The following is a 15119-nucleotide window of genomic DNA, read 5'->3' as shown; positions in this document are numbered from 1 at the left end:
CTGCCCAGGCTCATAGAGTCAGCAGTACAGGACTGAGAGAAGTCGGCTCATAGGCTATATTTTGTTCATAAATTTAACTGATATCTTAAATGACTCTAATGAAAGTCACAAAGACTTTTTAAAACTTGAATCATACTACTTTGTATCTTTGACACCTATCTATTTATTACAAAATGGGTAAATCGACATCAAACGAGAGATGGAATGGAAATCTTTTCTTGAGGCAATTGAGTCTACTTGTATCCCTAAGAGGCTGGTGTATGATTTCCTCCCTCTATTTAAAAAGATGACAACTGTAATTACAGGATAGCTCAGGCTGGTTCTTTCCTGGAATGTCATTCCTGTAATCATACATAAATATTTTATATTAAACTCTTCAGTGATGGCAGGACAAATGAAACTTGAGGGCTGGTAAAGTAAACTTGTAGAGTCGTTCCTTGAGTCTTCCATGTACTACTGTATTCGGGAAAGTCTGTCTTTGCTCCTCATGGATATTGGGAATGAACACCATTTTCTTCTCCATTTTTATAGGTCTTATTTCGTCTCAATTTCCTGGTTGTGGTGTTATGTATCGTAATGGATCGACCTTATCAATTCTATTACTTTGTCCCCCTGGTCACGGTGTGGTTCATGGTCATATATGTCACGTTAGCACTGTGGCCACAAATAATCCAAAAAAAGGCAAATGGTAAATAGACTGTCTTACTAATGTTAATAAATGTATTCTTTCAAAGTACTAGACTTCCTGCTAGTTGTTAAAGGCTTTTTTTTTTTTTTTAATTAAAGGATGTAGATCATTGAAACTTCTGTGTGGTTTTAGAATTTTTGTTTTAAAACTGTTTCTAAAATAATACAGCCAAGTAGCTCGTGGAAGAATATAACACTGCAGAATGCTAGTTTACGTTTATAGTATGTATTTCCCTCTCCACTAGTGAGGCAGTTTTCAGACAGCAGAGTGTGGCAGTGGTAAAGAGGAGGAGAAGCCACATGGGGCTGCAGGCTCTTCCCACGTCATACTTCAATATTGGCAACTCTGTTTTGTGTGATTTCTTACATGTGTAGAGAGTTTGAGCAAACAGTTACTTGCAAAAGCCTTCATATGTCATAGTTTATAATTTGTCTTCTACACAACTGGTTAGGAATTACCATCAACCTATTTTACATATAAGGAACCCAATTACTTACCTGTAAGGTTGTCATTTCCAAATTTCTCAGTCTCTTACTGATCATGTTCAAGTAAGGCTACAGTTGTTTCTTAGTGTGGTTTCCCCATGATCATATAATTAAAAGGAAATCTTTCTTTTAATAAAGAATATCTTAAATATTAAATCTGTATCTGGCTTCCAACTTAAATATTGCTTGTCAACATGTTTTCTGTTTAATGACTGCCATTAAAATGTTAAATAAGTTTCCAGGAAAATTTCAATGCAGCCCTTTTAAAATTCATTAGTGTCTTTGGACAGTCTATAGATTTAGAGTACAATTTCTCTACAAAACTTAGATCATTTATTAAAATGCATAAATTTGAACTTGTACTTTGAAGTATGCATATGTTAAAATGTTCCTTATGATTAAATCCTAGTCCATTAGGGAGCTTACATTTCCTGGAAGTTTATGTTTAAGCAGTGTTACCTAAGCTAGTATTTAACCTGAGCTTGAGCATTGCATTGATCATATAGTTGAAACATTCAATAGTGAATGAGTGTGAATGCATTCAAGAGGTACCTTAAAGTGTCTGTCTGCGATAGATGGGCAGTGTGTATGTGTGTGTGCTGTTAGCAACACACTGTTTTCCAGTTCCTCACAGTAGTCCTCCACTGATTTCTTTTTTTTCCCACCTTTGGTTTGTGCCCAAACACATTTATATACACTATACGCAAAGGTTATTTTGAGAAACATTCAGGGTACCAAAACATTGAACAGAGTGTCCTCAAAGCGTTTGTTAACAGAAATTTATAGTTTTGTACATTGTATATTTTCTCTTATAGGAAATTGTTTGTGGCATCTCGGCTTACTCTTGAAACTGGCTTTTTTGCTGCTGTGCATATGTTTCTTGGCATATTCTCAGGTTTGTATAGTCTTCTCAGTTTATAGTTTATAATATTTTAAAGTTCAAGTCTTCTAAGGTGTGTGAGAAGAGTTAGAGCCTTGTTTTAAGCTTCATTTTTTTTAATGACTGTAATAAAAGTGTCACTCTGTAGTTGACTGCTCTGTGGTAGAGTTCTTTTGAGACCCTACCCACTTTGTTACTACTGTTTTTGTTGTGAGAGCAATTTTAAGCTCTTCTTCTGGCAATTGTTCAAGATCCATTTTACTTGACTTTGATCAATCAAACGTTTATTGGATGTCTGTTATGAGATATACTCTAAGCAATGATCAAAATTCTCCTGACAGAATTTGCAGTTTAGTTTGTGCATTATTCATTGCACCACACTCTAACTTGATTTTTCTGTAAATGAGCAAAGTAAATTCGAGACAGTTAATAAAATGAACTTGGGTGCAGAGGGTTGGTGATGTCTTGTGTGTTTAATTTAAAAGATTTTGGTCATTTTTATACTTCTGACCTTATATCCTTTATTTTGATGGTTGAGATTTTCTGTAGATTTAGCAGAATGCAGTCTGTTATCTGCTAGTTAAATCCACCAGGCAGACATTTTACTTGGGCAGCATGAAACTCAGACTAAAATAGTTTAATTTGAATATCTATAGTTTTGACATAAACTGCAGTTGGCTCATGGTGCCACTTTTTGCATAATGCTATGTCAAGTGTAAATGCCCACTAGGTATATTTTGTTATATGTGGATTAGGGTGCAAGATAATTCTGCAGGGCCATTGGGGGAGGGGTTGTTAGGCCTTTTGTACTTATTGTCATACTTAGAAGTAAATACAAGTAAAAACATTTTTGTTTCTGCCTGGCATCCAGTTTTCTTTTTCATGTGAGATAAATAAAATAATAAAACAATAGGCAAATGTATAAAGAAATAGGTACCAACAAATACCCAACATTCTGTGAGTACATTCAAATGGAAAGAAAGTAAAGTTGATCCATTATTAAATAGTGAGAATAAGAAAACTTAACCAGCTCTGGGTCACTGTTTACTCCAGGACAAGAAAAAAAGAAAAAAGCATACAGCCCAGGTCAGCCCACTGTCTTCTCAAAATGTCAGTACTTGATAAGACTTCTTTATTGGTGACATAATAAATAAATTTCAACTAGAAGCAAAATTTTAAGTTACAAATGCATTTATATATAGATATTCTACATATATGTGGTCTCTAAGGTCATATGTTTATATTTAGTAAATTCATACCTGTTATGTTGTACATCTCCTCATATCTATATATGTGTGTGTGTATATGTATAATCCAGAAAGCTTTATTTTGCAATTTTTGGTAAGAATGAATCTACATTGTCTGCAGAATAGATTTCAATTCAGTTCTGTTTTATGTGCAGTTGAAGTTGTGGTTAAATGGATATGGTTATATTTTGTTAAAGTAATGAAATTCTTCTAACATAAAGATTCAGCAGTATCTGAAACGTTATCTTGGTGTTTTCCTTTGGGTTTTGGTAATTATTTTTTCAGTAATTATTTTGTACGCTCTTGCAGAAGGTCCAGTAATGGGACATTCCTTAGTGGAGTGTGCTGGCGTTCTTTAGTCGATATTGAGGATTTGTTTTCTTTGAAGGGCTTCATTAGTGTGCAGGAATGTACCCAAGACTTTTGCTCCTTCATTCCCACATTTTCCTGGCTGTCAGATTAATAAGAGGGTGCCATTCAATAACTGGACAGAGTAAAACTTGAAACTGTGTTTCAAAGGCTAGTAATAGCACTTAGGGATGGCTGATTGGAGTAATTAATCCAGAGGGCTCTTTCAGTTCTAATAATTATAGGTAATTAAGGACATTTAGAGGAAAATAAGTTATATTTTCACCTTAACCATTATTTTGGTTATTGATACCATATTGGCTAAAGCATTTTGGTTTTTTGTGTCTGACTAGTAAATATGAGCATTTTTCATCTATTAGATTATAACTCCTCAATAAAATGATTTTCTAATTGTTTTTTGTTTTTTCAAAATTTTGTAGTTTTAGTAGCTTTCATGTGAAGGACAAATAAATTTGGAGAGTATTAAATATTTATTGGCCATAGCTAAAATAAATTTATTCTTTAGTGGATTTCAAATAAAGCCATATTTTAAAAAGAAATTGAATAGAAGTTAAAAATGTACATGGCCTTTATATAATTCTAGCTCAACAAATATATACATTAGAATAAAATCACAAAGCAAGCATTGATGTGCATTGTCTTAACTGTCTGGATTCCTTTTCGTAGGGTGCATTTGAGAAGATCTTTTCCCTTTGGCCACTTTCCAAATGTTTTGAACTGAAAGGGAATGTGTATGAGTGGTGGTTCAGATGGCGGTTAGACCGTTACGTATGTATCTGCTTTGTGATACCTTGCTGTCTCAAATTCTACTGTTAGAAAATTATTTGTACTTTTGTCTGTTTCTGCTTAGTTTTAGAATAAAGAAACATGTTGAAAGTAAGTTAAAGCAGACTACCCACATACCCTTTTTCATTACATGCATGTCTATCAGCAGGAAAATATTTTCAATGTTGTCTATAAAGTGGCCTCTGACTGACAATTGTAATTGATAGATGACTTACATGTATCTACCATTCAGAACAGTATTCATGAGCTTCATGATGTGTCCTGAGTTTCATGAGATGTTGATGTTGGGAAGTGTGTATTAGAGAAAGACATACCCCTGAGCTGCCAAATGTTTTCAATCCACTCTCAAATCTAAGATTACTATTACAATGGGGTATTAAGCTGTGCAATATAGATTTGTTGATAGACATGCAGAGCAGCAGCAGCAACAGCATAGTGGTTTATTCCGTGCACTTAACCTGAAATACCTTTGCCAAAGAAAATGCAAACTGTCTAGCAGAGCACTCAGCCAATGTTAATTACTTTACCCTTTGCTTTTTTCTTTCTGACTTTTACCATCTTTCAGTATGCTTTCTTGATAACCATTCTCTGCCATTCCTGGGTTCTAACATCTGTGTATTTTCCAGTGTAATTTATTGCATCTCTAAGCCACATACAGATACCATGTCCCTGCTAAAGTCTCTTCCCATCATCTGCTAGGATGTGCTTATCTTAGTCTGTTGGAGCACTGAAGCAGAACATGAGAGCCTGGTTGGCTCCTGAACAACAAAGCATATTTCTTACAGTTCCAGAGACTGGGAAATCCCAGTTCATGGTGATGGCAGATTTAGTGCTGGGTGAGGGCCATGGGCAACCATGTTCTCACTAGGAGTGTTCCCTGGGGTCTCTTACAAGGCACTAACCCCACTCATAAAGGTTGTACCCTTCCTTATGTCCCAACTGCTTCCCACATACCACTTAAAATGCCAGGCTCCACATAAGAATTCATTTTCAACATTCAAGAGAGTTCTATTATTTTTGGAGGGGAGGGGGGCTGAACAACTGAGGAATACAAAAACCCAGTCCATTTCAGTGACAAATCATGTTATTCTTATTTATGTCTTTTTTTTTTTTTTTTTTGTATGTTTTCTGCTCCGCCATATTGGTTTCTTGTGCATAGTTTCCTTTTAAGCTTACGACTTGGCAGTACTGTTGCTGGGTGTGATTGAAGGGAGCTGTATAAAATGTGTTTTAATATTTTGGAGAATGTTTAGAAGAACTTGATATTTTTCAGTTGTTGAGGTTAGGGATGTAGCTCAGTGGAGCAGTTTGTGTTTCTCATGTGTAAGACCCTGGGTTCAATCCCAACACTGAAAAACATCAGTTATCTTTCTTCCCTGCCCAAAGTCCTTGAGGAGGAGCCTCTGCTGCTGTAGGGGCTTGCTCTCTTGGCTCACACTCACTAGCAGTACTGGCTTTTTTTTGACTATCAAAGTTTGTATTAAGGTTTCAGCTCTTCATGGCAACTCTAAAGTCTCAAGCTTCTAGCCCACCTACTTTTATACACACAGTTTTAAATAAGCAAGCATTGTTCTAGTGTTGGAGAAGTCACTCTTCAAAACACCTTTCCTCTCGTTTCCAGGTAGTCTTCCATGGGATGCTGTTTGCTTTCATTTATCTGGCTCTGCAGAGACGTCAAATACTTTCTGAAGGAAAGGGTGAACCTTTATTTTCAAACAAAATTTCCAACTTCCTATTGTTTATTTCAGTAGTGTCTTTCTTGGTAAGTTTCAAGATGTAAGTTCTCATTATCTAAATTTTTAACTGATAGAGAAAATTAACCTTAAAACAAAGAAATATAATTAACTGATTTAAATAAATACTTTAAAACTTTTTCTGTATTTTTTTTCTAATTGGATATAAGTTCTAAATAGAATGCACATGTAAGTTAAATATGAACATTAGCTGAGACTGTAGTGAAATAAGGATTTCAAATGTTACAATCAATTTGGGACCAATGGTACCATGTACTCTCTAATGTGAAGAGCCAGCATATCCTGGTGATGACCAGATTCCCAGATGTGCCCAAATCTCTGTCCTCCCCTTTGCTTTCTCATGCTTAGACAGCTGATCCTCTGAACAAGCGAATAAGGCTACAGAAAGCGTCTAAGCCTGCTCCTTATGGCATAGTGAGCTGCCATGTTGTGACGAAGATAATCAAACCTTGTTTCATGTCTGGGGAAGGGTCAGCTGTGTTGTGATCTGACCTGTCCATTCTCATTTTAGACCTATTCCATCTGGGCCAGCAGTTGTAAAAACAAAGCCGAGTGTAATGAGCTCCACCCATCTGTTTCTGTGGTACAGGTAATTCTCTTTCTCGATTTTGCTCTAGACAGAGTCATGCTGTATAGCCTGTGCTATGATCCTCTTGCCTCAGGCTCCCAGGTCATAAAATCATGGCGTTCACCATCACACTCAAGCTCCCAAGAATTACCTTGATTTCGAGAACTTTTCACTTCAGTTTTTATAAGAATACAGTCTTCAGAAGTAAAGAGATGACAGAAAGTTCAGACCCCAGAAAATGCTGGGAAGTTACCTAATCTCTAAGCCTGTCTTTCTTTACAGTAATAGAGATATTAAAGTCACTCTCAAAGTCTTATTATATTTCATGTTTGAAAATTATACAGCCAAGCATTTGTAACTTGGAAAATGTTAATTCCAGGACTAGGCCAATGGCTCAGGTAAAATGTTTACTATACAAAAACATGAAGATGATTCCCACATCATATAAAAGGCCATGTGTAGCAGATGTGCCTAAAGTCCCAACTCTGGGCCAGCAGAGACTAGAGGGTCCCTGGGCCTTTCTGGCCAGCCTGTCTAGTCAAATTGGTGAGCTCCATGCTCAGTGAGAGACATCTCTCATAAAAAGAAAATGAAGAGCAATTGAGCAACACACCCAATTTCAACCTCTATCTTACACACACACACACACACACACACACACACACACATACACACACACCATACATAAAACATTTAAATTCTCTGCTCATATTTGCTTTTTTTAATATTTACTTTAATTTATTTAATATTATTAATTACCTACTGTGCCAAGTACCATGTTAATAATAAAAGGCTCAGTATTAAACAAGATGACTGTCCTCAAGAAATTTATGGTTTAATGGAGATGTGGGTCAGTATATATTGATTCATTTATTTAGCAGTGTTTTGTATTCATTTAATAATCTTTTGATTCTGCACTGTTGACAGTCCAGTGATGACCAGATACAGCACATTTTCTACTCTTACGGAGGGGACAATACTTTGTAACAAATTATTATAATTACCACATAATTATGAATAGAAGTATCTCATACTTTATGAGAATATAATAAAGGGTCGTATATGACCTACCTGGAAGACAGAGGAATGGGGTCAGGGATCATGGATCATTTCCCTGAGAAAAGAAGGAAGGAACAACTGGGCAGGTCCTATAGTGAAAGGGTACACAGCACATTGAAGGAACTTAAAGCAGCCCGTTGGGACTTGAACTCAGAAAGCCAAGATGTAGACAAGTGAGGGATGGTGCCTGGAAAGGGAGCCGAGTCTGGTGAAGACTCAAATCAGAACTACAAAGCAAACGATCATAGGGCGTGATCATCAGTGTGGGGACAGTAGGTACAGCCTGCTTTGAAAGTGTGGGCGTTCTTCCTAACCTTTGTTGATGTAAAAGCGAGGAAGGAAATTGTATCTTGAAATTTAAAGGATGAGTAGTCTAGCACAGAAGGGCATGGAGAGTTTTTTGGAGTGTCCTCTCCTAGATCCTGAGTGTTCTTCAGTGCAGGGACTGTGGGATTTCGTCTCAGCTTCTGTGTACCAGCACCAAGCAGGTGAGAAATTCTCTAGACATGATTGGTAATCAAGTTTCCAAGGCTGTCTTTGAATGGCATTTCTATTGCTTCTGTAGACAACAGCACTACTTACCAATAGCTCTTTGTACAACTTATAAAATGTCATTGCTGTGACTCACAGGATGAGAGGGAACATTAGCACTCATAATATACCAGGCAGAACAATTTAGGGAGAGCAATCGAAGAGAGTGGCTGCAAGAGAATAATACCAACTCTTTTCTACTTATCCACCTCCACATGCTCACTTATCCAAAGTTACTTTTGTTGTAAGAACCACAGTTTCTCCCTTGTAGAGTAAAGAGGATGAGGAATATAAATTAAAGCAAGCATTAGTTTTATTGACTGCTTGCTTCTTTTTAAGGATATTTGTTCTACCTCATAAATGTCATCAGCATCTAAGAAATTCATATGCTATAGCAATATCCTTCTGACCATACTGCATGCTTGTTCTTAGATGTGAGCAGAGGATATGTGTGTGTGTGTGTGTATCTCATGAGAAATTGAAAGAGTGACAGACAGACAGATAAGTAGATATAATTAGAGTGCACACATATCTGAAGGAATTCCTGTAAGATTTTAACCATGTAAATAATTCCTGGTGCTTCATTTGAAAATATTTCCCAGCCTAATTCATGAGAAGTTTTGCTTTCCTCATTTCTCTCTCTCTCTGTTCCGCTGTTCTCTCTCTGTCTCTCTCTCTATCCGTGTCTCTCTGTCTTTCTCTCTCTCTCTCTCCCTTCTTCTTATATTTTAGATAGATAGATAGATAGATATAAATAGACAGACAGACACACACACACACACACACACACACACACACACACACGGGGTGGGGGGTAGGAATCAAACCCAAGGTCTGGCAGACACTAGACAAGCACATTACCATTAAGTGCACCCCCAGTCTTTGAATATGAGCTTTGTAGTTTTACCTGTCAGATTTGATAGGAATTTCCAGCTGTGACTAGCTATAAAACAGGTAATTAACAATAAAGAATGTATAGAAAATTATTATAATAGTACCCAGGAAGTTTTAATGCTAACCCAATTTTAAACATCATTATAGTCACTTGAAGTTAATAATGACTTTCCAGACTTCAGCTGTGGTAATTATTTGGTTATTATTTCTTTGACTTTTCTATTACCCTTATTTATTAAATACATGATAAAGTATAAGGCTTCAATATGACAAAGAGATGTAGTACATTTTAGGGATGGTAGATCCCAGGTAGAAATAGAGGAAGTGGCTTGTTTGGTGCTCTTCCTGGATGTCTGGTTGCTCAGCCTAAGAGATCGCATGCATATGTACCATGTTTCTAGAGTTTATGTTACAGCTGTGTTACATTGCTGATTACAGTAACACATTCTGCAGATGCGGCTCTCGGACCTTCACTTTAAGAGTGTAATGCTTATGCTGTTAACTCTGTTTCTCTAAAGAGCTCCAGTGTGTGCCTCAGTAAACACCTAACATGTTTTCATAACCATGTTCATATCCTTCATATCCACTCTTTAAAGTCGAGCTCCTCCCCATTTGCGTTGAAGATGAAGCAGACACAGCTGAATGCCTTTGCCCAAGCCCCAGAACTGGCACAGACAGGCCAGGCCGACAGCTCTCGGATGTCATTGCCCCACATGCCCTCAGATAAATCCTGCCTGAGCCTTTCTTCTGGCCAGATTATCACACACCTTCTTTCACTTCCTTTCCCTGCGCTCCCCAGGGCATTCCTACATCCTTGACAGAGGCTTAGGGTGAACAACACTCAATCTGAGTTCTGTTCAGAGATTTAAGTGGATGTTCCAAAGATAATGATGAAAATGTAGTCTCTCTCTCTCTCTTTGAAAATGTATAATGTCCTGCTCGTTTGAGGGAAGATGAATTCTAAGGACAATACTTAATCAACTGGTTATTGGGTATGAGACTATGAATTGGAAGTTTTAAAAATGCACAGCTATTCTCCCTTGTACAAAAGGATACAGCTAGAAGCCCCCAGACTAGAGACTGTTGTAGAATAACAATCCAGAGAGAAAACTACTGCATATGAATGCTGTATGAGATGTCACCTATCAGGCTTTGCAGAGGCAACCTGATGATATTCATGGCCCTGCTGCTCCCATACACACATCCCTGCCTGTGCAGGAAGGATTGTGTTCATTGGATTTCTGTCACTGTGACAAAATACTCAAGAAAAGCAACTTCAAGGAGGCAAGACATGCTTTGATTCATGGCTTAATGGTTTCAGTGGAGTGTGTGGGCACTGGTGCTTCTGGGCAATGGTATGGCGGGGCACCTTGACATGAATGTGGTCTGTCAAAGCTGCTCACCAGGGTGGCCACGGAGCAGAACTAGAGAGGAAAATCCAGGGACAGGGTATACTCTTCAAAGTCATATCCACATTGACCTTCTTCCTGCACCCATGCCCCACCAAGTATTATCCCATCCAGCCGTGGACTGATCAGTGGGTCAGTCCATTTTAGGGACTCTTCATATCCAAACCACAACAAGGAATTTGAAATATGTAAAGAGAAAGAGTGGCCATGGACCTGGAAGACACTTTCTGAATGGAGCAAAAGTAGATCAACTTTACACAGAGTCTGGAGGGGAGCAAAGGGTTAATATGTTCTCTGTTATACATAAAGTAAACATCTGTCTTACATTACCTCAAACCCACATTACTCTTCAGTATACATACAGCTCATGTGTTAAGAAACCCAGCTTGGATGCACTCTAGCCAAAATACCCTGACAATATTTATCAATTCAAAAAATGTATATCAAATTCCAGAATATAAGTAATGAAGTTACCACTTAGACTTCAAATTCTTTTAAATAAATATGTTAAATATATTTACCTTTTGGGGTTTCTCTTATAGATTGTAGCCTTCATCCTGATAAGGAACATCCCTGGATATGCCCGTTCGGTTTACAGTTCATTTTTTGCTTGGTTTGGAAAAATTTCACTAGAGGTCGGTACTCTTAATATTTTACTTTATCACAAACAGCCAAGTATGTATGCATGTACATGTATGTGTGTGTGTGAATGTGCACATCTGACATACTCCTTTTAGATCAGAGTTATGTTCTATGTAGAATTATAACTTTGAACAATCAAAGCATTTGGGACGCTTATAAACCTCATTTACCAGTAGCTGGATGTCAGTAACTGTTGGAGCATCTTCACATTACTTTAAGCTTTTCAGTTCAACTAAGATGCTTGAGTAGGAAGAACAGTGTTAACCAGATAGAAATCAAGTCACACCAGGGAGATTTTGACTTTTTGTTCTTCTCTGTAATTAAATACTGCTGGAATTCAGACCTCTTGCGTTTATTGTAGTAAATGTAACTTTTCTATGCCTGGACACTGTGGGAAGATAGTCAAATTCATTACAGTTGGAGCTATAAAAGATACAATTATCTACAAAATCAATTTAGCCATGGGGTTTGAAGCACACTCTGCAGATTCTGAGATGCTTTGTTATTTGAAATGAAATGCTTTCATATAATTCATATTACAGTTATAACGGATAAGTTTTAGAGTATGAGATCTATGGAGTTACCTTCTTAAACAGGGCAGGTATATTTCCCCAAGTTCCCTGGTCAAGCTTCTGTCATTTTCTAGTGTCTTGGTTAGAAGAGGGGCTCTGTAGGGACCAACACAGTAGGCTTCGGGACCAGCCTGAGAACCTGGTGGGTCGGAAAAGCCTCCCAGACTAAAGCATTGTCACATATTTAAATTAGGAAGAATTTGTGACTTGGTCATTGATGCTCTGTGCACACTGCACTTTAAATGTTTTTTGTTTGTTTGTTTTTTCCTAGCTGTTCATCTGTCAGTACCACATCTGGCTGGCAGCAGACACGAGGGGTGTTTTGGTCCTCATTCCTGGAAACCCTACCCTCAACATCATCGTCAGCACTTTTATCTTCGTTTGTGTGGCCCATGAAATCTCTCAAATCACCACTGACCTAGCACAGATCCTTATTCCTAAAGATAACCCGTCTCTCTTCAAAAGGCTGGCCTGTACAGTTGCATTCTTTTGTGGGCTACTCATCTTATCCTCCATTCAAGATAAATCAAGACTCTAGGCTTCTAAAATCTTAAAAACAAACTCTCTGGGCTTACTTTGCATCTGCCTGGAGGGGAAGATCATCTGTCTGGAGATATTAATGACTGTGTGAATATAAACATTTGGCAAGGGGACAGTTTTATGGTGTCCGTTAAACTCGTGTGACTGTGTATATCAGCACTGTATATATCCAATGTGAAATGCCTAAAAACAGTGAACCAGGGTGCATCATATAGGAATGCATGTAAGAAAGACTTTTCTACTGGATCTGTGTCTCCGTTCATAAGTGATTACAGTTAACATAGGAAGGCAGGGAAATGATTGATTTTCCGATAAACATATGTAAGTAATTTGATTAGCTTAGTGATGCCACTGAGTGTTTTGATAGTCCCTAAATTTGTAGTGGTTGCCCCATCTGCATCTGTACTCACAGAGCTTCCCACTTCCCTGAGAACTTAGGACTGAAGTGACCTGCAGTGATCTTGTCTGTCATATGTGCAATGATGTGGGACAGAAACACTATGTCACTAACTCACGTGTGTTCATATCCGCTGTGTGTTCCCCAATGGGACTTTCTTCCTCGCTGTGGATTCAGGTGTGTATGCCTAAATCTTTGTACATTTTGCCCCTCACAGAGTTGTTCTAAAGCTCTGTGACAAGGTTTTGTCATTGTGGGTGTCACCATTATTCTTAAAAAGGCCAAAGTTTCCTTCTAATCCAAACAGTCTCCTTGTTTCCCTAAGTTATAACAGGATAATAAAACTACCCTGTGGGTCCACTAATGTTTGCTGGCCACTAATTATGTATTGTATATTATTTCCAATGTTTGGAAAGTCCTTTATAGCCATTTTGGTATTGCCTATTATTCCCTCCTTTTTTTTTTTTTAGTATTTATCGATCTGAACCTGTACAGCGTAGTGAAGTTTCAAGTCCTTTGATTGAAATGTATGACCATAGTAGAATTTTAAGTAAACTGGTGACCTTGGATAATGAATGACTTGTTCGGTTGGTTTTTGTATAAGCTAACTGTTAAAGGTATACATTTATTTATCTGTTGTACAGATCTGATTATGATTTTTAATGTATGAAAGATTGCACTTATTTGCTTTTATTCCGTGTGTGGTAAGATGTATTTTCTGTTGACAGTGTGTAACAATAAGGAGTAATTTAAACAGTAAATAAACCTTCAGTGGATGCTTATTTTTGTATTGGGAAAATATCAAGCCTTGTGTGTGTGTGTGTGTTTTAATTCATTTTTTTATTTGTCCTCTTTATCAAACACTTAATATGTAGGGGTAAATCACCAAGTTCTAGCTGAGAATGAATAATTTAGTTATTAGGGCCTGTGATGGTAATCAGTCTTCCAACCAGGAAATTTAAGAATTATGGTTTATTTGTAGTTTTATTTAAAAGTTTTTTAATTCTCAGACCTTATATGCTACTGAAACATTTCCATTAACTGAGAAATATTTACTTGACAGAAATGTGCTTTTCTCTGTTTCTCTGTTCTTCTGCCCTTCCTTAATCTTTTGACATTTCCCAGATAGACAATTGTAATGATTCATTGCTCTGCCTCCTAGACAGCAGCCTTGTAAGCAGAGAATCGTATAGTTATAAATCAAAAACTTCCAAGCACTGTGCTCACATTATTCTTGCTCATGTAGCTTGCCAATGAGCAGAGTGCATTTTAATTTAGCTTGTACGTTTTATCACCTGAAGAAGACTCTTGCTGATGAAGCAATTGAAAGAGAAAGATGACCAGTTCTCTCTGTGGTTTGGAGGCAACTATGTCTTTCAGTAATGATGCCCAAGAGAATGCATAAGTTTTTCTCTTCTATCTGAACTCAAGCCTAAAACTTAAGTAAAAAGCACTCTTTCTTCTGCTTTATTGAGTTGCAAGACTTTTTTAGATAGAATTATACATAAGAATATAATTAAAACATAGTGGGTTTTTTTATATATTTATATTTGAAATCTGCCCTCATTAACTTGGTTTAGCATGTTCTCTAGAGAAGAGGGTATTGCAGAAGTCACCACGAGGATGGCATCTGTGTCTGGTAAATGAATTGTTCTTTCTGCTGTGGTGTAGATGCTGACTGTTGCTGGCCATGTCGTTCTCCATAAAGCTGCCTCTGATGCTAATGAATAGAGAACACAGTTCCCAAACTCAGATTGTCTCTGGTCAGAATCCCATCCAGGAAGCCATCCTCTGCCTCCAAGCTACTTTGCTACTCAATTTTCCCATGGCCCTACCTGCTTCTGTGGTAATCCTTCCCCTCGTGTCTCTTAAGAAAGACTCATTGAGCCGGGCGGTGGTGGCGCACGCCTTTAATCCCAGCACTCGGGAGGCAGAGCCAGGTGGATCTCTGTGAGTTCGAGGCCAGCCTGGGCTACCAAGTGAGTTCCAGGAAAGGCGCAAAGCTACACAGAGAAACCCTGTCTCGAAAAACCAAAAAAAAAAAAAAGAAAGACTCATTGAAATTTCAGGCTGTGTCCAAGCCCATTACTTATCTCCCTGTGGTAGGCCGTGTTGTTTGTTTTTGTGATGGTAGTCAATGATATTGATATGCCACTATTCCATCATAGCATAACACTACAATGTCTTTAATGGATACATTTTTTCCTCCACAAATCCTTTATTTTCTCAAGCTAGGAAGCTTTTAAACTTGATAAAGTTAACTTTAATAATAGGCATGTTTTTACAGATACTTTACAG

General features: G+C 37.5%; 1 protein-coding gene across 3 annotated transcripts in view; it reads left to right on the top strand.

Annotated features, from left to right (window-relative positions):
- Casd1 (CAS1 domain sialic acid O acetyltransferase 1) overlaps positions 1 to 13626 on the top strand; it is a 43517-nt gene extending 29891 nt beyond the window's left edge. For all 3 annotated transcript variants that reach the window (XM_076566232.1, XM_076566230.1, XM_076566231.1), the window contains 7 exons: positions 532 to 688; positions 1989 to 2068; positions 4336 to 4437; positions 6077 to 6217; positions 6721 to 6798; positions 11213 to 11305; positions 12156 to 13626. In XM_076566232.1, the coding sequence (XP_076422347.1) occupies positions 532 to 688; positions 1989 to 2068; positions 4336 to 4437; positions 6077 to 6217; positions 6721 to 6798; positions 11213 to 11305; positions 12156 to 12422 (918 nt within the window). In that variant the 3' untranslated portion in view covers positions 12423 to 13626. The remainder of the gene's footprint in view (positions 1 to 531; positions 689 to 1988; positions 2069 to 4335; positions 4438 to 6076; positions 6218 to 6720; positions 6799 to 11212; positions 11306 to 12155) is intronic.
- The last annotated feature ends 1493 nt before the right edge of the window (positions 13627 to 15119 follow it).

This window comes from Peromyscus maniculatus, chromosome 3, assembly GCF_049852395.1.
Source record: "Peromyscus maniculatus bairdii isolate BWxNUB_F1_BW_parent chromosome 3, HU_Pman_BW_mat_3.1, whole genome shotgun sequence".
NCBI lineage: Eukaryota > Metazoa > Chordata > Mammalia > Rodentia > Cricetidae > Peromyscus > Peromyscus maniculatus.
Note: the sequence above shows the minus strand (reverse complement) of the source record. Positions and strands in the feature narration are given on the sequence as shown.